This window comes from Ambystoma mexicanum, chromosome 10 (assembly GCF_040938575.1).
Source record: "Ambystoma mexicanum isolate Mex_15411 chromosome 10, UKY_AmexF1_1, whole genome shotgun sequence".
In the NCBI taxonomy this organism is placed as follows: Eukaryota; Metazoa; Chordata; class Amphibia; order Caudata; family Ambystomatidae; genus Ambystoma; species Ambystoma mexicanum.
Genome location: NC_090932.1, coordinates 445,443,748 through 445,465,819, shown reverse-complemented (window position 1 = coordinate 445,465,819; position 22,072 = coordinate 445,443,748). Strand labels below are relative to the sequence as shown.

Here is a 22,072-nt window from a genome sequence, read left to right as displayed (position 1 = left end):
CAGCAAGACAAGGGTCATACAAATCAGAAAGAAGATTATCAGGAAGGTCATCAGGTGGACAGTAGAGTACGTTTTGAAGGTCTCGCCTTGCAGCAGCTGACGGGGCTCCACAGATCAGTGTCATATGCTGCCTACGAGTCCCAAGAGCACCACAGGACGTCGACATAAAAACCGCCGACCGAACACCTCAGATCAACGGAAGAGGAGGTCGGCAAGATGGCAATTGCATTACATTGAATCATCCCCCATTTGTCTGTCACGGTCAGAGTCATCGTCAAGCAGGGCGAGGAAAATTCCATTGGTAGCAGATTGGTGACAGAATTCAGCCTGACTTTGCTCCTACAGCTACAAGGCAGCAATGACGAGTTTGTTATCGACACCAGTGCCACCGTGAACGTCATGAGTGAAAACACCAATGCTACACTAAAGCACACCACTCAAATGAAACATTCAGCCATTGACATTTATGCATACGGGATACACAAGCCACTTCCGTGCAAAGGAATGTTCGAGTGCATATGTTCCTACAAGGACAATGCTGAGAAAGGGAGAAGCTGTGTAATAAAAGGTGAAGTGCCCGGAAGCAGCATACTGAATTTTAAGTCGGCAATTAAGAGGGGTCTAGTACACGTCATGTACCAAATAATGTCGGCATATACATCAAATCCCAAAGACACGGTCGTTCACATATTCCCATCGCTCTTACAGGGTCTGGGTAAATTAAAAGTAAAACAAATAAAAATCTACATTGATAAGCAGGTAAAGCCAACAGTGCAGCATTATAGAGGGATTCCCTTGAACATTCAAGTACAGGTGGAACAAGAATTGCAATCCCTCCTCTATCAGGACATTATATGACATGTGAATAGCCTAGCACATGTTCAAACCATCGCCTGTTTCAGTTAGAAGGGGTTTGATATTCATGTGGATTAATGCAAGGAGAGCTTACCCAGTCGTGTTTATTAACATAGGTGCCCTTCTAATGAGAGGATAGGTACATCCTATACCCGTTATTTGGGTACAGGGGCAGAGGTAGTTAAGCGTGGGGAGCAAGAGTCAGGCTTGATGTGGAGGCACAAAATGAAATATTGCTCAATGATGATGGATGAAGGGCTTATTGAAGCGGTGGGTTTGTACTGTTGCCTTCTGAGTTGCTAAAGTGATGGGGTAAGCCTGAGGTCTGGCAGGGTTTTGACACAGTTCCGGGGACAGTAGCTGGCGAAGGCTTGTCTTCTGTGCTTCTCCAGGCCTCATTTATGAGTTTTGAGCCCACCTAGTTTCCCCATTGTGCCAGTCCCTAAAATAGAACACAGTGAAAATATAAGATTATGTTTAGACATGAAAATGCCAAATCAAGCAATAGAAAGAGAAAGGCACCTCTCACCTTGCATGACCAACACGATGCACATGCTGCATGGAGCCAACGTGTTTTCTAAATTAGACCTAAACAAAGGCTATCATAAGCTGGAGTTACACCAGGTCAGCAGGTACATCACCACATTCACAACCCATGTGGGTCTGTACAGGTACAAGCGTTTAAGCATTGTAGTGTCATCAGCCACTGAAATCTTTCAAAATGAGATCCATCAGGTCATCAAGCACATCCCCCAGTTTTTAAACTACAGCTATGACATTTTGATCTTTGGTGCCACACAAGATGCACACGATGATACCCTATGCAAAGTATGCATGGCACTACAGCAAGCAAATTTGACCCTACATATCAACAAGTGCCAGTTTAGCAAGTCCACTTTAAAATTCTTTGGACACATTTTCTCAAATGATGGCCTAGAGCCAGCGAAAGTCTGGGCACGGGTCGATACACCCAATTGCATTGTGCATTTCAGCAGTGCAGTTCTTTTTGGGGATAGCCATCTACTGTACCAGATACATTGGGGATTTTGCATCCATCAGCTGGCCACTACTCTTCATGACAAAGGGGCAGGAGTTCTTCTGGTCCAGGGAGTGCGAGGCCGCATCTCAGGAGATCAAGTATCGTGTCTCTTTGGCTGCCTGCATGTCATATTTTGACCCAGAACTGGAGACAGAACTGACGGTTGATACAAGTCCTGTGAGTCTAGGGGCCATACTTGCACAATACAAAAGAGAGTCAAGCTCTCTGAAGCGCATTGTCTCCTATGCCAGTAGGAGTCTCTGCAGTGCAGAGAGAGCTGACTCTCAGCCAGAAAAAGAGAGCCTGGCCATGGTGTGGGCTTGCAAGCACTATCATCTCTTCTTATTTGGAAAGCACTTCACCATAGTGGTGGACAATCAGGCCCTCACCATGGCAAGTCCAATGCAACGATGCCACCACAAATTGTTCAGTGGGGCCTCCATCTACAGGAATATTCTTTCAACATTGTTTACAAGCCCAGGAAGGGGAACAATCCAAATTACTTCCTTTCCCGATTTCCACTCCCAGCTAAGATGGAGGCACAGACCTCTAAGGCTGACCAGTATGTCAACTATTTGGTGATTAAGGCACTCCCCACAGCACTGACTCTTCAAGAAATCACACGAGAAACAGAACATGATCTAGTGCTATCAACGGTAAAGGAAAAGATTCTCACAGGACGCTGGCACACCACGGTGCAGGGAGAGGAAGAGCTAAATGAGGATCAGCAAAAGGTGTTGCATACTTTTACACTCATCTAGGATCACTTGTCCAAATCATCGCAGGGTTTAATCTTGAAAGAAAACAGGATTGTTATTGCACTTTCCCCACAACATTGCATCATTGACCTTGCACATGCGGGTCACAGAGGAATCGTGTCCACTAAGCGACACAAGAGAACTAAGGTATGGTTTCCCATGATGGACTCCAAAAAACAGGCAGAGCAGGAAGACTACCTGGTGTACAAAGCCGTGGCAGTGCACACATTTCCTCAACCACTGCAAATGACACCCATGCCACTAAACTTGTGGGATGAGCTAGCAGTCGACCTGTTTGGGCCATTAGCCAATGGAAAATATGTGTTGGTGGCCATGGATGAAATGACCCGCCTCCCGGAGGTCCACATGGTATCATCCACGAGTGTGCATGCCATCATTCCTGCCCTCGATATAAGATTTGCAGACTATGGTATTCCCACCATGGTAAAGCTGACAATGGGCCACCGTTCAGTGGGCAGGAATTTGCCATGTTCACCGAACAATTTGGATTTCCACATAGAAAGATCACACCTCTATGGCCCCAGGCCAATGGAACTGTAGAATGATTTATGGCCAACATTAAGCAAACCCTACAAGTCTTCACCATCACCACCGGGTCTTTCATGAAAGTCACCTGTGCATTATTAAGAGACTACCAGAACACCCCACATAGCTCCACCGTGGTATTCCCCTCAGAACTCATGTTCATTCTCAGGATTCGCATGCGTCTGCGTCTGAAGATGAAATGACACGGCCGGTCCGTGTAAAAGATAAAGTCAGTAATTGGAAAATGAGGTATTCAGGCACAATACGAGGAGCAGGGGAGCATGATATTCATGTAGGAGATGCCGTGCTGGTGGGACAGAGACAGGCTCAGAAGGACATGCCTGCATTTCATCCCAGGCTGATGCGAGTGACGAATGGTCAATGGTCTCAGCAGAGAATGAGGCTCATTCCATCACCCAGAACTCATAATTATTTCGGAAGATTGGCCAGTCCTGCAAAGAAGGGAGGTCAGCAGAAGAAATCTCCACTGACGGTGATCTGTCTGATAGTTGTTCTGACTAAATGGACACCGACGTGGAAACTACTTACGGTAGTGGCAGTGAGGTAACTGTGATGCCACATTGTCGAGGTCCGTCCAAATGGATTGTGCGTTGGCCCTCGAGGTGGATTGAAGAAATGGAATGAATAATCATGTTGTTGCCTATGTACGGGGAGATGTAGCATTCTAGTTGTGAGGTGTTCCTAACATCCCATTTCATGTTTAGTAATGGTTCCTCAGGAAACTTGTCATCAGTGTTTCCTGCCCGTTAATCAGTTCGGGATACGCAGTAAAATAAAGATGTATCTATAACCGTGCCTCCATAACCGTGCCTCCTGCCTCATTATTTCTGTGGCACGTAGAAGCTGCACATCCCGGGGTGGGATGACTCAATACACTACAGCCAGGTGGTGAGACATCCCCTGGCATGTGCTAGCATCTCTTTGTAGAAGCAGTGGGTGCATGCGTGCCTGCTTCGGAGAGGCATACATTTTGGGCAGAAACAGTTTCATTATAAGCGTGTCTGGCAGAAAACTGGCTCAGGTCCAGCCCTGCTGTCCTGTTTGAAATCCTGGCACATTAGTAAATGTAACATTTCCCCGACAGGCAAGTTTGCCTCTTCACCTGGCCTCCAATAAAGGCCAACGTCTCATTTCAGAATCTTCAAGGTGAGATTAAAACTATTTTGTCATCCATTTAGCTACATTTTTTTCATTTTCAAGCATACGTTTCTATATTACTTTGTAACTTCTCTTAAACGTACCTGCTGCCTACAGTCAATTACCTCAGTCCTTCGCTTCAACACACACAAGCAACCAGGGGAGGACTGGCAAGATTTGGCATGGGGGGCAAGTTTACTTTTATGGCCCGTGGTGCAGTGGCCCAAGCCCACAGTGCAGTGGCCCCAACATCCAGAACAAGTAATCTCAATACCAACCTCCAACTCTACCACACATTCTGATGTATACATTGTTGGCATTATTATTTTTTTTAAAACTGTTATGCAACTTATTTTTCAGTTTGTTTGTGGTTTCTTTAAAACCCAGACTTCTGGAAATACTGCCACTTACCAAATATAGTAACATTATTTCACGAGGAACTATAATTGGTGAAATGGGAAATCTGGGATTTGAGCCCACTTTTCATTGAGTTGCAGTTTGTAATTTGACATTAGGCTACATCTCCTCCTATCCTACCCCAATGTAAATAGGTGACAAAGCTAGAGAATTCCTTGGTACAGCAGACCCATTGCTGGACCACAGGGTTTTAGGTTTGCTCTCAGAGCCAAACATGAGATGGCATGGAAAAATACCCATATATGGCTTCCTGCCTGCCCAGCCTACAACACAAAACCCATACCTGCACTTTCTGTACCCACCTCCACAACATAAGGCCCTCACTTGTCATCCTGCCTCGTTGCTATTATGCTTGACATACATTGTTAAAATAATCATTTATAGAACACTATTGAGTATAAACCCATATGAGTGAAACTTTCTCTACAGATAGTTAAGAGAAATAAGGCACAGTGATGAAGAGTGATTTGCACAGGATCACATAATGTAAGAAGTGTGGAAGGTCAGGATTCGAGCCCTGTTTTCTAAGTTCCATAGCTTCCAATTCAGACAATATGAAAGACTTCATCTTTTCCTATTCCGTCTTCGGTATTGGAAACAAAAAATATGCTTCTACAAAGTTTTTATTCCAGGGCAAAGATAGTGTACTGTTCAATGCATCTGGTTTTCAAAGCACCAATGTATCTACAAGGAGGAATCCTATTAATCATCTGTATCCTGAGGCAAATATATCTGCGAAACAAACTAAGATCATATTTATAATGAAAACCTAATCTAATTATAATCTTAGTCTGTACAATTGTGTGTACTTTCAAAGCACCAAGCCACATGATAAATCAACCTAAAAAACTATAACCAACGTAGTAATTGAAACATATGTCCCTGAAGCAAGTATGCATCGCTTACTGCCTCATCATGAGATTGGCGGTAACCCTTAAATGCGGCGGTTACGCTATTACCGCCACATTTAAGGTTCAGCCAAATCACGGGCTTGGCAGATTTACCCCCAACTCTGATCTGGGGGCAAATCTGCCGCAATTTTGCTGTTTTCCAGTGTTTTTACTGCCGGCATTAATAGCACCGATCATTCCCCATTGGGCCCAATGGGGAATGGGAAATTCTAGAATGGGCCCTTATGGGGAACGGGGACTTACCGTTCTGCCAAACCCGTGAACCGGCGCTAATAGCCCTGGGGGGTTGGCGGTAGGGCTAATAGCCCCAGCGTTAATACCGCCGGGATAGCGCCCAACTCGTGATGAGGCCCTTAGTCTGAAAAAAAAGAAAGGGGTTCAAGACAGACCCACAATCAAGTGCAGTTGCATGCAGATTAGACATCGATCTTGGCAAGCATCGACCTGCTGTCCTACGGTTCCAGATGTGTACCCCTGTCTCATTTAATATACCCTATTTTTCTTACCCAACATCCTCCGGTGTCTATCCCTTGCATCATATTCCCAAAGCCCTCCTGTTTGTTACAATTAACTTTCAGACCTCTGTTTCCCTTTCTCCATTTAAGTGCCAAGGACCTTTTTATCCCTTTCCCTTGCACGCACTTCCTTCCCTTGCTCACATTGCTCAGTCACCAATGACTTGCCACTCATACCCTTTAATTTCCCATCACACCAAACCCATTCCTTGCCACTCACCACCTTCCATTTCCTTGGCTTACGGTTAGACAGTAGAACAGCCTGATTTGCCAGACAAGACACAAGCTGTGGCCGGGTTCTTGCTTATAATTGTGGCTATGTGGTCTGCACTTGCACAATGCAGAGTAAATGCAGTGAGGGGACATTGCTTTTTTGTGCTGCCAAGTTACACTTTCATGGAAAATCAGCTGTATATTTCAACTCATGGAAGCAGAGAGAACTGCCAGGGGAATAAGCATTCGACCTGGTGATTGAGAGAAGGAGCAAGACTTTTATTTTTACGTGTTTTCAATTAAGGTGGAGTGTGTGTGTTTCAGTTTCTGTGATTGGGTTCACATATTTGAGTGGATTTATGAAAGTGTAAAATATAAGTGGAAGGATGTATCTGTGTTCATGTGACTTTGTATCTTAATATCTGAATCTGGTGTTGATTTTCATGTGTCCCTTTTGTTGGTTACATAAGCAGAGAGTTTTCTGGACAAGACAATGGAAACGATTGCAGACAAAAGGGGTCATTCAGAGTTGGGTGGTAACAGTAAATCCATCAGTATTTGGCAAATATGTTTAGATTTTAACGTCCACCGTCTTAAGGGTTTGATCAAAACCCATTGGTGGCATTCCATGGGAATACCTGTGGTGGTTTTTTAAGCAGAGTGTTTCAGAAAATCCACCTATTTTTACCTCCACATTTAAGGTGGAGGTAAACAATCCAAACTGGCCCCAATTATTTAGATTTAAATATTTCTTTTTACTTTATAGAACAGAAGCGCAGGTGCTTCCCTTCAATAGATTGAACACATTTTTCTTTTACAAAGGGCCTTGCTGAAGGGGTAGAAAGGTGGCCATCTCTGATTCCATCCTCTCACCAACTTACTCATACAATGCATATACGGGCCAGAATAGACCATTTTGTGCATAACGAGAAACAGTAATGACATGAGCCACTACAGTACATAATCCATGTCTCCCTTCTCATTGATGCAGAACATGGGCGAAAAAAATATGTTAACCTTTTTACATTACCTCCATCAGAGGTGCTAGTTCTAAAATAGCACTTAAGGTTTTCCAGAAATAGCACCTCTGCTGGAGCTAAACTTTGAGCTGGCTGGATTTTCACAAATATCACTGGCAGAGCTGGTAACTTTCTTCAGCGATGTTAAACAATCTGCCCAACTCTGAATGATCACCTTACTTTGTAGTCTACTAATAAATATTATCTGAACATTGCATCTTTCTATGCGTGTTTTTCAACTGTGTTCAAAAGTAAGCACCATAGTCAAGCAACCATTTAAAAAAAAAACACTACACAAGTAACATCCCAGTGTGCTATTCAGGGGGCTATTAAACTCCCTTTGTATGAACACACTGGTGATCAAGAAATTCACCAGAGCATAGGGAAAGCATTCATACAGAATCAAACCGAGGACAAACCCTAAAATGATATGGACCCGTATGTCCTTGTCAAGTAGGCCTCATGTAAGCTGCTGTGCATTGTAATAGAAGATTTTTTATTTTTTATTTTTATTTATTAAGCATACAGTGTAAACAAATGCAAACTTTTGCTTTACATTTTCTGAATCTGATTCCACAGCCAAACCTGTCTCCTATGATTTCAACATCCCGTCGTAAGAAAAGGAGTCCAAATGACCTTTCCGTCGGCACAAGTTGTCCAATTTGACTACAAGTTTGGCAAAGTGGAAGTGTCATTAAAGTCTCGGGCGGCATTCCTTCATCTCTTTTTTCTTAGATATCTAGGTTCTGTCTGATCGTCTTTTCAACATCATTTCCAGGAATATACCTAGTGCTCTGATTGTCTTTTGATTTGGATCATCATACAACGCAGTCCACCACAGATCCGAGTCAATAGACCAATGGTGTATGGTGCAAAGTGGTGCCAGAATTACTATCGAGGGTCACAGAACCAGTTGCATACATTGCCACTGGGCGCTATGAACACACCCCTGTAGCCTAGACTCCTCTCCCCCTCACTCACTGTGAAGGCCCATTTGTGGGGGCCACCCAGGCACATAACAACATTGCTGAAATCAAGACAAATGCTTATCCCCATTTACACAGAATCTGAGCAGGCTTTTCATTACTCGCTTCCTTTGTGGCAGGCTAGATCCTGAAGGATTTCGTCTTTTTCAATTGTTTATTTTACATTTTGGAGCTCTGGCCCATGGTGCAACAGCACAGCCAGCCTGGGGGCAATTGCCCCTTTGTCCTGCTCCCCAGTCCACCCCTGCAAGCAACGTACATCCAGTGATATCAGTGGAACATTCTCACCGCTCGCTGTGGAAAGGAGATTCAATGACCATGGAAGAGGGAAATGTTTTGGGGGGGTTGAGGGGGTGGAGTAGAGCAGGCTGCCTATGGACCCAAGAAGGTCTTCCAATGCGAAACCCATGAGAGAGCCATTTGATGTTTTCTAGGGTTCATAGTCATTTTTTCGAATTCAAAAATGTCGAAAGTCATTTTTTTAAATACGTTTTTATTCGAAATGGGGGGTTCCCCACCCAACCCCCCCCCCCCTTTTTTTTTTACCCTTTTTTTTTATTCCCGGACTCCAAAATAAATATATAATAAAAAAAGGGACTTCGACTTTTTTTTTCCGACATTATTTTTTCGGAAGAATTGTCTTTCGACATTTTTCTTCTCCAAAAAATGACTGACCACCGTTTTCTAGCATGTTTAGAATGCAGCGGACACTACTGTATGCATTATGCTCCAGTGGCGGTTGCGTGCCTATGAAGGCAAAAGTAAAAATTGCAATCCACCGGACACACTCCAACATCATGATCAAACACAGAACAGTTTATCACGCTGAATCACAATACTCACTGGAGTGCTGGCACATGAATAGCTCATGCACAGGGAAGCTTCCATGCAGTTGTCTTGCATGCAAGATGAGAGTACACCCCTCTGTGCTTCCCTTGCATTTTGATACAATACTGTACAGTCAGAAGTGGGACGAACACTGTGTCCTAAAGACGCCCATACATGTGTATGTTGCGGTATAGTCCTATTTCACCCCTTTGTGCTCACATGCAATAATCAGATGTGAACAGGTGAGATTATATCCCTGTGGAGTTATCCTCACCCAAAATAAAATCTACTTTTCAAATAAATGTCAATGGCTTGAAGAACCAAAGGCAGTGGCCTGTCTCGATTATGGGCTGATGTTTGGAGGAATAGTGTGCCCCTGCGCTATCAATTTGTTTGGTTGATTGATCGTTTGTTTCCTGCAGCCTGACACACGGTTTGCTATGAAAACAAAGTTCCCAACAGTATTATGTATTGGTGAGTGGGCAAATCTTGTTAGCAATGGCGCTTGAGAATGTTTGAGACCATGTTTGCGATTGGTGGTTAAAAGACGTCAAAAACACCTTATTTGTTTTCACACATAGATTTTTTTTATTATTTGTTGATTATAATAACCAATGGCCTGGCACAAGTGTGCTAGGTGGATGTGAGAAAAGCCAATACGTGTTTCGACCAAAGTCTTTGTCAAGGCAGATGGCGAGTGGTTGGTGACCTTACTTGAGGAAGTCATAGGACTGAGGGTTGGTGCAGTGCCGGTTCCTAATAATTTGGCTGAGTAGCCACTGTTCTTCGGGTTAGTAGCAGTTCTGGAGTCCTGTGGTATTGATCACTGTGTCTCAATTATGGTTTGACTTCAGTTTTCCAACATACTTTTTGGAGAACTCTGCTTGACTAAACATGAAAGTCTTGCTCTCGTACTAGACACTCAATTTTTCATATCAGTGACAACCAGAGTATCTGTCTACAATCCCCTCGTGGCAATGGCAGAGACATGACAGGAGGTAAAGGCAGTTGGTTTTATTAACTTACTCAGAGTTAGTTTGCAGGTGATCAATACACAATCAGCATTAAGGATTCAGAATAAATTAAATAATGTATTACTTACAGGTGAAAGGTTAACATCCGGGCACATTTTTGGCACATTTGTTCCAGGAGATCAGGTCACTTCCGAAAGGATTACTTCTGGTGTAAATATGTTTTATGACCTGGTCTGCCCCATTTTCAGTCAGTGCTTTTGAATGCCCTCTCTTCTGCTGATTAGGTGCAGCCGCATTAATCCTGAGGCCAGCTGTCATGTCACTGTCCTAGTGTAAGTGGGTGCAGCCCCTCTTTTTTGTTGTGGTGGCTGCTTCTTATTTAGAAATCACCCTATAACTCGGCCAAGCCTCTTAAAAAGCTAATTGTTGACTGAGAACACCCCTCCCCCAAGCTGTGGTCCCACACCTAATAAAAACCAAAGCTCATCAAAGCCCCATACATGTCGAGCAGAAACAAGGCATTGCATTTATGTATTTATTTATTGTTTTTCTATATAGCGCTTGTACACAGGTGAAGTGCTTCCAAGCGCTTCAAGGTGGGAAAGTTATAAGGGAATACAGTAAACGTTCTTGGGCCTTGAAGATTACAAATGATCTAAACAGAAAAACTAGATTTTGAAAGATGTACCCCATCGTGCAAGTAAGTACTGGGTCCCCGTAAATTTATAAAAGCATCCCTGATGAAGCCAAGACCCTAGCTCCTGGTGTATTTCTGTAATGCCACATTTAGTCACCACCTTGAGGCTTCCACCACCATATATGACCTGGCCCCCTTCCAAGTGACCCTTGGTATGATTTCTGACCATATAATTTCTGTTACCCATAATGTGGGCCGCTGCCATTATGTCATCTTCATCTTATGCAATAAAAGCCCCTTCCCCAATTTCGTGAGGTCATTCCCTCCAGGTGGATTTCCAGTATATGTGGTGCTGGGTCCCATGTCAGCCTCTTGTGGACCTTTCCCAACAAGAATGAGTCCCACTTCATTCCCAGTGCTCCTTCCCACGTGATGGTGGTGCCCTTGAGACCCAGACATCATTCCCCAGCACGTTGCACCGCTCTAACTATGTAAGAGTGTCCAATTACCCAGAAGCAGATGCGCTTGGAGGAAAAATGGAGATGCGGCAATTCAGCCAAAGCAAACCAGTCATTTATTGATACATAACATGGTGCATTTTACACAATGACAGTGTGACCCAATGATACAATGCATAATCTATAGTTTTCACAGATAATTATATTTTTCACACCAAAGTCTTCTCTAAGATAATTATTATTGCTACGGTGCCTATGCTAATGTAATTTTCCACTCCTCTGTGCCGGGTCGCCCTGCGCAATGTTCATGGTGGAGCGGGTGTGCTTGCATGGCCGGTGCGTATATACATAAAGTTTGTAGCTGTCAGAAGCCAATGGCCTATCTTTTGTATGCCCTCTGCAGGTAGCCCTTAGTTAAAGGCAGTTGTGGGGGCACCTATTCTAAAAGAGTGTGGCATGAAGTCCCCGCTTTCAGGCCCGCTGCTGACAGGGATGCAGCAAGTACTTTGCAGAGTTGGAAGAGAGAGGGGAGCGATCTGTCTGCATGTGTAAAGAAGTAACCCAGACCCGGGGGTTTGACTTGTATGAACCGAGCTAAGAGCGCTACGGGACAGTAGCCATGATCACCTAGGGGAGCCAAATGCAGCATTTTACCCTTCCGCTGCTGATCCATCTTGGACCACCTGACGGTGAACTGGCATGTGTGCGGCTGATACCCGAAGGCAGAGATGCAACCCCACATGGAGCCACGGGGAGAGCAGCAGAAGACTCATGTTTAGAGGCAGCCGTGGTGGGACAGGAGACTTAGCCAGGACGCCGGCAAAAAGCCCAGGAATCCGATGTTAATGGGCCATGTGATTTCCCCAAGCCTGGGAGCCTCCATACCCCTGAGCAAGCAGCAGGAGCTGCTGTCGAGCCGGAGTCTGGAGAGGGGCGCACGGCAGGCTCGTAGGCTCACACTGGTAAGGTTTCCCGACTTCAGAGGCAGAAGGGACGTCATGGGAACTACCAGAGAGGGAGCGCAGAAGATCGGTGAGTGTCTGGAGGATGTAGAGGCTCTGGGGCGCTCCAACAGGAACGCAAATCAACAACGGCGCGTAATATGAACAATTATATGCTTATTGAATGCCAAACAAAAGGGAAAACTTAACTTTGAACAAGTACATGTTTATTGAATACACAACGAAAGAGAAACTTCACTTTGAGCAAATAAATGCCTATTGAATACCGAGCTAAATGGAAACTTAACGTTGACCCCAAAAGGTGCATATTGAATATTGAACTGAATAGAACTATTGAGCTGAATAGAACTTTAAACCTGAGCAATAAAAGTGCAATTTTTTTTCTGAACTGAATTGAATACGTATTGCACAACAATTTAATTCAAACATCAAAGTCAAGCATATTAAAGGAGAAAAGCGCCAAACAGAGAACTTTTATGAGTGAATGCAGTGGGGCAAGACCGCAGCATGGCAAGAGGTGTGTGAAATATGGTGGCAGGGCCACGAGACTAACCAGGAGAAGCCAGAGATGTGCAAGAATACCCCTAAAACCAAGAGGCCAATAAAACAAACTAGGTGAAGGTGATTTGGTGAACAGGAGCAAGTGCCAAGGAGCCTGTGTGTGTGCGCGTTAAGAAGTCCCAGGGCCCTGGTTGCATGACCTGTAATGGGTGGACCGCGTAGTCTAACACCTGTTCCTAGACCAGAGAGCCCTGCATGATGAAATATAAGGACACCAAGCAACAGCCTAATGAAACCACTGCATGCAAACTGGGGAAGTAAGCAAGCAAGGAGGTCAGGTTGACCTAGTGTTTTGTTAAGACTTTTTGGAAAGGCTGTATAAAGTGGTGGAGTTGAAGTCTTGGGGAAGGGAACCCTGAGACTCAAAGGAACCACCCTTGCTGTCTTGAGAATGGAGTCTCAAGACACCTTTTGCTTTTGGATTGTGCTATTTGAAACTTGGGGAAGGGAACTCCAAGATATGGTTTTGAACTGTATCACCTTGAACCGGAGATAGGACAACTTTGAGACTTTTTCATTGAACTATATTATACTTGAGGAAGGAGAGCTGAAAGTATGCTGGAAGCTGGAAGAAGCTTAGAACTTTTGTTTTGAACACTCAGTCTTTGAACTTTGACATCCCTTCACCTTTTGTATCTTTAGTAGTGAGAGCAAGGGTAGGTTTTGGACACAGACAGACTTTTAAGGTGAGCTCTTTGACTCAAGTTTTCCTTATTTTCGTTCAGGTAGGCAAATACCACCTTAGCATAGGGCAAATTAGGCGTTCAAGCCTCCGACATTAAAGTTAATATATATCTTTTGTTTGAATCTTAAGTCTGTTGTCTGTGTCTTACTTCATGATGCCTTCACAGTATTCACATTTTACTTTCTCTTTTGCTTGCTTTTCCTTTTACGTCTTTAACATTTCGTTTCTGTCAGTTCTGCCAACTTGCTGCTACATCTCATTTAGCCTTTGCCTATCTTTCCACTACATCATACGTTTGCCACAACATCTGTTACTGTATTAATCTCTATCACGGTCTCCTTTTTGCCAACATGTTTTTCTGTCTACTGCTGCATTGATATGTGATGTGACCTTGCTCCCTCTTTCTCTCTGATGCTGCAGAATCAGCTGCTAATACATATTCGTACCTGGCGAGGGGGGGTATGGTGCTTCCCAACCAATGAGGAGGCTCAGAATGGGGTCCTTACCACACAGAGAAAGGCTCCACTCCAAGCCTCCTCAGAGCGGAAGTCTGCCATCTTCCCTCGCACGGAACGAAGGTAAGTGCGCTCCCCATATCCCCTTCCCTCCACCCCAGCACCCTTTTCCACATATTCGCTCCCTTCCATATCCCAACCCAACTTACCTGCTCTGCTTTGTCCCTTTGCTGACACCGAGAACAGCAATGTTCCCAGCGCATCTCCACTGTGCGATTAGCTGCCATGAAAAAGGAGAAGGAACTACCCGTAGTCCCTGCTCCCTGATCCATGGCAGCCATTTCTTTGCTTCTTGTTTTCTTGAGTTGAGAAACGGTTCACACACCATTTCTGAACTTGAGAAATTATAATATTAGTACCCCGGTACAATGTGCCGTGTACTAATAGCAAGACAACCATCAGAGGGGGCATTACCGGTCACCTAATGCCCCAGCAGCTATGTTGTAACTGTCGTCCGGGGGCTTTACCCGACCAGTAATGCCCCCCTCCTCAGGTTCTATTGCTTTAGTATGCGAACAAATCTAATTTTCAATTAGATACAACTATGACTTTGTGGCCAGTACATATGTCCGTTCATACTTTGCATGTTTTTTAGAGGTCTTCTAATCCAGATTGCCAGACACATAGTTAATATAAGATAGGCATATTTGAGTGGCACCAGTTGGCCTGGGAGTAGAAAAGTAGCTACTGGTAGCTTTTGGTGTCAAGCTAACCAGTATCATTTAGACCCTATCCAGGAGTTCAATAGTTCCCAGCTCCCAGTAATTTCGAACCCCGACTATGCAGCCCACTTTAAATCCCCTGCATGCTCAACCAGTTAGGTTCAGCCTGAATCCTTGCTCCTGTGGATTCTTGTACACAGTGCTACTGACCATTGCTTTTGGCCAGAATGCTAATGCATACATGTGTGGACCAAACCCACCTGATGTCATGTGGAGTAACCTGCCTTTAAATGCATGGCCCCTGAATGCACACTCTGGGTTCATACACAGGCCGTGGCCACTGACCCAACAGCTTGAGTTCTTGTCTCCATTAAATTATCTGAAATTCGTAGAGTTCTGATCCCACTCTTGGCACTTAGGTTTATGAATAAAACAACTGAAGGAATGTTGACCTCTATCTACCTGATTCTCCTCCTATGCATTGGTCTGTTTGGTGTCCTATTTCCTTATCAGGAATACAAATTGGTAAAAGGTCATACAATGAAAGGTAATTTTCTTATCTAATCTATTGTGTTTCTGCTTGTGCACATGATGCTCTGTCTTTTCTCACTGCCTTTACCTTTTCTTTGTGACTTACAAACTCCTATTTCTCTCCTTGCTCTTGCTTCCATGCCCCCTCCCGCTCCACCACAGTGGGAAGAGATCAGTGTTATGGATGAGTGGAACACTCCTATGCGGACTTACCAAGTGTGCAACGTGATGGAGGCGAACCAGAACAACTGGCTGCGGACTAGCTGGATACCACGTGAAGGAGCTCAGAGGGTGTACATTGAAATCAAATTCACTCTGCGGGATTGTAACAGCCTGCCTGGTGTTCCAGGCACTTGCAAGGAGACCTTCAATATGTATTACTATGAATCCAATAATAGCAACCTTTGGTTCATCAAAGAGAGCCAGTACATGAAGATCGACACCATCGCAGCCGACGAGAGCTTTACGCAAGTGGACGTGGGCGACCGAGTGATGAAGTTGAACACAGAGGTGCGTGACATCAGCAATCTGAACAAGAAGGGCTTCTACCTGGCATTCCAGGATGTGGGGGCCTGCATTGCGCTGGTGTCCGTACGGATCTTCTACAAGAGGTGCCCGTTCACCGTCCGCAACCTGGCCGAGTTTGCCGATACAGTGACTGGGGGTGACTCGACCCTGGTGGAGGTTCGCGGGACGTGTATCAACAACTCAACTGAGGTGGATGCCCCCAAGATGTACTGCAGTGCAGATGGGGGCTGGCTGGTGCCCATTGGTCGCTGTGTCTGCAAACCTGGATATGAGGAGACGAAGGAAGGTTGCCAACGTGAGTAGCACACCTACATTTGCCTGATTTCTAAGAAACATTATGGATTAGCGAATCTATTATCTCTTGTAATAGGGACTCAATTATTGAGCCTTTTTTGAGAAATCTTGGGTTTCCTTTCCTGTATGTCTAGGAAAACAAACAGTAACTTTCTGAGGGCTTGATTATTCCTATTAGATAAACCAAAGAAAGGTCCAAGTGTGAGTGTCACTGTTGTAATTCTCCTCATTGGTCTCTTGGGTGCCCCTCAGACAAATAGTAGCCCTACCCAGTATTACTACTTTCATAAAACAAAATCTCAACTTGATTGCACGATCAAAACAAAATGACATTATACTTAACAATACAGCATAGAAGATACTTAACACACCATAAATACAATCTTACATAAATTGTATGAAACAGAGTACACAGTATTATTCATAGCATGCCAATCATTGTGTCACAGGTAGATATGACCTGGTTACAAATAGTGTGGATCAACTAATCACATTTGTCACGCTATGATTCTCTAGCCCAACTTATACATGTTTCTGTCCTATTTGGCTTGACTCTGCCGGACATTCATCAGGGGCTAACAATGTGTGTCTGATAGAATGACTTGACGTGCAGTTTTAGTATCCTCTATACTGTAATGTTCCGTATAATGTAATTTTTCATTAAACGTGGTATAAAATGTGATTTTTGTTTTGTTTTTAATGAAACTAGAAATACTGCGTAGGGTTGTTTGTTTCAGGCTCACCCAAGGTATCAATGAGCAGAATTACATCAGTCGCACTTACCCTTGGACCCTTCTTTGGTTTATCTAAAACATATTCCCACTCAGTAAGAGGGTCAGTTACACCTTAGTGGGCTTATCCGATGTAAGATCGATGGCTGGATTATTCCACCACCCTGCAGTTGTTTCATGTAATAATGTCCCCGCAAAAATGTCTCTGGACAAAAAAGTTGCAGTTTTTTGCCGAGATATTATTACATTAAATAACATTATTATTACATAGATAAGGTCACCATATAAAATGTTGCCAATGGCTCTTTCCGGCCACATTATTTATGGGGACATTATGTACGGGGACATTACCTGATACCACTGCAGTGTTGGGGTGATTCTCCACTTTCATTATAATGCTACCACATAACACACACTAATTATAATACATTTTTGGTGGAAAAGTGTTGGAACCAATTTTTATTATCTTTACAATTCTGCAGAGCTTTCTTATGTTCAGTAAATGTTTCTGTTTCTTGGGGATGTGGAGTGAATTCTTGCCATTTTAGAGATAGTGTCAATGGTATCCTTTTCCAGGAAAGCTGATGTAGTCTTGGCCATTTGAAAGAGATGTGTGCTCAAATCCCGAGTCAGGGAGTTTTCATTTTGCTCTTTTTTTTTGGACTGTGGAATCCAGTTTTCAAAACTTTCTTCCGTGTAGTTTAACAGTCAGGGAGGCCTCTGTGAGCATAGTGGCATTTGGACGTCCTGCTTTGCAGGATCGCACAATTCGTTCTGCTTTTATTATATGCACCATATATGGCTGAAAATGCCCCATTCATCATCCCCAGGAGGGGAACACGCGGCAGATGTGTGAGGGTGACAGCGGCGACTTCCTTTTTTCTATTTTAAGAGGCACAGGTTTGCCTGGAGGAGCACGTGATGCCATTTCAAAGCTGCCACTTAGCCGAACACTTTGCAGAGATCCCTGTCAGAATTAGGTTATGGTTTGCATTTCTCTGGTCCTTAAAATACGAGTCTCTGTGTCTGGCACAGTACATCCTGCTGCGACTGCAGTTTAGTTCACGGGTGGAACCTGCGTTATTTATCAGTGTCAGTGGAGACTGTTAATTGCCTGCTATGGCATGGAGTTGGTTGTTTTCTTATCTACCTATCTATCTATAATATCTATATGTCTATCAATCTAGCTACTTCTCTCTTTTGAGGCTTTCTGTCCACCTAGCTTTCCAGTTCTCTCTGTCTCCTTGGATAATCTATCTATCTATCTATCTATCTATCTATCTATCTATCTATCTATCTAGTAATTGAACTAGCTATCTACAGGTCTAAATATGTATTGACTGGTGATCTCTCTGTATATCTCTCTTATCATCAGTTTATCTCTCCCTCTGACTCTATTCATCTATCTATGTATCCATCTAGCTAGCATTGTAGCTAGCCAGCTAGCTATTTCTGTCAATATGTTGATCTACACAGCTATTGTTTGATCAGTCCATTAATCTAGCTACGTAGGGCTCTGGCCATAGCACTCTTTAGATAGCTATGACTCTGGCTATATATCTCTCTATTTATCAATCTAGCAATCTCATTCTTTTGGATTTCTATTAGTCAATCTATCCCTAGCTTTATCAAGCTGTCGATCTAGCAGTGTATCGATGTAGTTATGCATTGAGCCAGCTATCTCTCTCTTTGGTTATCTTTTTATGCATCGTGTTATCTCTCCCTGCAATTCGATCTCTTTGAATTTCTACAAATCCCTTGCTGTGTGATCTATCTATCTATCTATCTATCTATCTATCTATCTATCTAGCGATCTTGAAATCTAGCAATATATTGATTTATGTAATGTTTATGTCGCTAATTATCTCTTTGCAAATCAATCTCTTTGGATTTTGTATCTGTTAACTGTCTCTATCTATTCACCTGTTTGTCTATCTATGTATTTGCCTGTATCTGGAGATCTATCTAAATATACATTTATCTATTGATATCTATCTCTGTCTATATCTGTCTATCAATCTAGCTCTCTATTATTTTTGAATCTGTACCTGTCCACCTAATATCTAGTTATCTGTCTTTCGGATATCTAGCAATCTGCCCATCTGCCTATGTCTTTCAATCTATTAATCATAATGTCTGTCGATCTAGCTGTCTCTCCATCTAGCTATTTCTTTGGATGTATATCCAAATATGCTGCTCTGTCTTCTTTCTCTGTCATGCTCTGGTTATCTATCCATCTCTCTCTCTCTCTCTCTCTCTCTCTCTCTCTCTCTCTCTCTCTCTCTCTCTCTCTCTCTCTGTCTCTCTCTCTCTCTCTCTCTCTCTCTCTCACTTTATACCCATCTATGTTGTCCTCTCTGTCACTCTCCCTGGATATCTGTCTACCTACCTATCTATCTATCTAGCTCTCTCTTTTAAGTGTGGCCTCTGCATACATACTGGAGTTTGAATTCAAATCCGGAGGCATATGCACATGCAAATGAGGACTTTAGCAACTGTTTTCAGCTTGTTGTAATACTTTAAGAATTGTGTATCTGCACTTCGAAGGACTCAGAAACACAGACCTGAAAGAAGAATGCAGCTTTGAAGTTATCCACGATTCCTTTTATCGCATGACCTCCAGGCAGCCACAGGGTCGGACTGGGGCATACACGTGTCTCGGGCCCTAATTAAAAAGTGGCCCATGGTTGCAAATGTCAATTCCTTTTGTGGCAGACTGTCTGAGTAGATTCTATTTTTTTTAATAAAATGTGATGCAAATGGTGCATTCTAAAGAATGTTTATCCAGTAACAATGGTCAAAACTACTAGCCGCAAGGTGAAGTAACTCATCAAACTGGTCCACGTTGCCCAGAAAAGTGGCCCACTTTGACCAAATAAACTGGGCCACATGTTATGACTTGATGGTCGTGAAGATTATGAGGCCTCTGTCCACAAGTTCTGCTCAGAAAGATACAAATAACTTCCTGAGCAATCCTTGAGGCCACAGGTTTTTTGAGTGCCGAAGAATGCCAGGAACCAGGAACACTGGTGACCCCTCGACCGCTGTAAAGCAAGCAATGAGTCAGTACAAATGGCAAACAATATACTGAATAACGAGGTAACAAATATCAAGGGGCTTACCAAGGGTCTCGGGACATGAAGAACAAAGATGAAAATGGAGGTGTTCCGTGGGGGCTGCAGAGTGTAGCAAGCAGCAGTGGATAGGCGTAGATTGTTGTAGAAATGGGCACTGCAAGACCTGTATGGAAAGGGTACTCCAGCAGGTAACAGAAAAGGAAATCCGAAAACAGTCCGTTAAGAGTTCCAAGGCCAAAAGCCAGCCAAGTTCGTCGTAACCAGGGGGTAATCCAAAGGAGTCCAAAAATACAGTTCAAAGGTCCTGAAACAGCAGAGCAAAACAATATCCAAGGGCTTGACAGAGGAATCCAAGAAGAACAGTCCGTAGTCCAGGTTCAAGATGTGGAGACAGGAAGACGCCAAACAGTGCCTGATTGGGTCAGCTGTGAAGCACTGAATGAGCGTTCCCTCTCCGGTTTTAAAGGGGGCCTATGAATGTCACATGACCCATCACATGACTGATGATGTAGCACGTTTCCTTGTCACATGACCCAAGTTTTCAAAACGCTGCCGGGTCTTCCTGAGGACGGGACGAAGCAAAGGAAAAAGCCGCCTTCTCCGTCGACTGTCTCCAAGACGCCATGGCAACTGACAACGTTGCAATTGGTGGATATGACCATAGCGCGTTAGATGTCCTCGTGTGCATTGCTGCCGTGCTGCTTGAGGGAGTGAGGACATGAGGTCAGAAGAGGAAGGCAGATCAGAACCTGAGATGGAGGGCTTGGTGACTGCACGGGTGTTTGTGTGCGTAAGGTGACCAGTGGATGGTGTAACACCACACAAGCATTTTGGGTTCAGGCATTGCCCTGTAGGCCATTCTGACCATAGTCAAAGGGCACTAACGAGTAATTGGTTGTTGAATTAATGTACTCCGAGGAGAGTAGATCAACACATTTCAGCACAGTCATAATATCATTATGTTTTCTCATCAAGAACACCTAGACTTCCTCTATTTGAATCATCCGGAATGTGAACTGCTCAGAGTAGCTCAGTGCACCCCACCTTTTGAATGGCATGACCATATGAGTGCCCCCTTAACAACCTAACAACACAGGCCATGGTGTTTCTTGCTGTGTGCTAGACCTACCTATTGCAGGAGATGGGAACATCTGCTTTAATTGTGGGCAGCATAGTGCACCCCTTTATGGTGCTTTGGGAAAGCAGTTAGGGAACACTGTTTATTGCCCTCCCACCCTGTTTTTCGTTAATGACTGCCATGAACAATGCTGATTGCCCCCTAGTTATTGTATTGGGAATAGTGGTGATGCTCATTGGTATATTGTGACCAATTGACTCCTTCCCTGCAGGGATACATGGGTGAGTAGAAGCCTAACCACCTGCTCAGCCCTCCCACGTCTACAAACTAAGAACAAACCCAGTCATAATGGTAAAACGGGCACAGCTACAATATAGGCATCCTTCGCTTTTTGGGGTAATGTGGTCGAGGGAAGGCTATACTCTCGAGGGGTGTGAATGTTATCCAGTAGAAACCCAAACAGCAGTATAACAGTCCAAATTATAGGGAATGTCCGCTCAAGGTTCTATAAAAAAAAAATAATAATTAAACACACCATCTGCAATAATACCTAAATAGAAAAATACTGTACAAAACCCACCCCTGTGGAGAGAACATGCACAGACAGAAAGATGCGTTACTCTGGGTAATGAAGGCAATAATTGCCTAAAAGGATTTCAAAAATGATATGTTCTGGTATGAAAAGCGATGGATGGTGATCTAGTCAGTCTCTAGGTTCCAAAGACAGACAATTGGGCAGTTACCAGTTAATAGTACCTTGTGTGGGTCATGGCGGTTCGACAGCAGCGAACCAGGCATCTAGTTGCTGTTTAGGCAATTTAAAGCAGCAAGCAAAAGCAGCAGTCACATAATTCCAGATGGAGAGTGATGCTGAGCAGGTTTCAAGCTGAAGTTTGTTGCACTTTGAAGTCGTCCTTGATGAAGGGGGGATTGTGAGGGCTACTGGGTCGGTTCAACAGTTGCTTTGACTGTGAAAGATGCTAGTGACTAGATGTGCTCTGCCATGCAGCCAGTTCAATGAACCGCTTGTGGAAGTGCAGATCTTGAAGGCCACCAAGGTCGATTCAATGGCAAAGTGGTTGGTAACTGGATTGGATTTCAAGTCAGCTGGTTCAATGCAGTATTTGACGGCCT

General features: G+C 43.9%; 1 protein-coding gene across 3 annotated transcripts in view; it reads left to right on the top strand.

The window, feature by feature from the left end:
* LOC138491479 (ephrin type-A receptor 3-like) overlaps positions 1-22,072 on the top strand; it is a 642,080-nt gene that overhangs the window by 135,367 nt on the left and 484,641 nt on the right. For all 3 annotated transcript variants that reach the window (XM_069617996.1, XM_069617995.1, XM_069617997.1), the window contains exon 3: positions 15,393-16,053. In XM_069617996.1, coding sequence (XP_069474097.1) covers positions 15,393-16,053 — 661 coding nt within the window. The remainder of the gene's footprint in view (positions 1-15,392; positions 16,054-22,072) is intronic.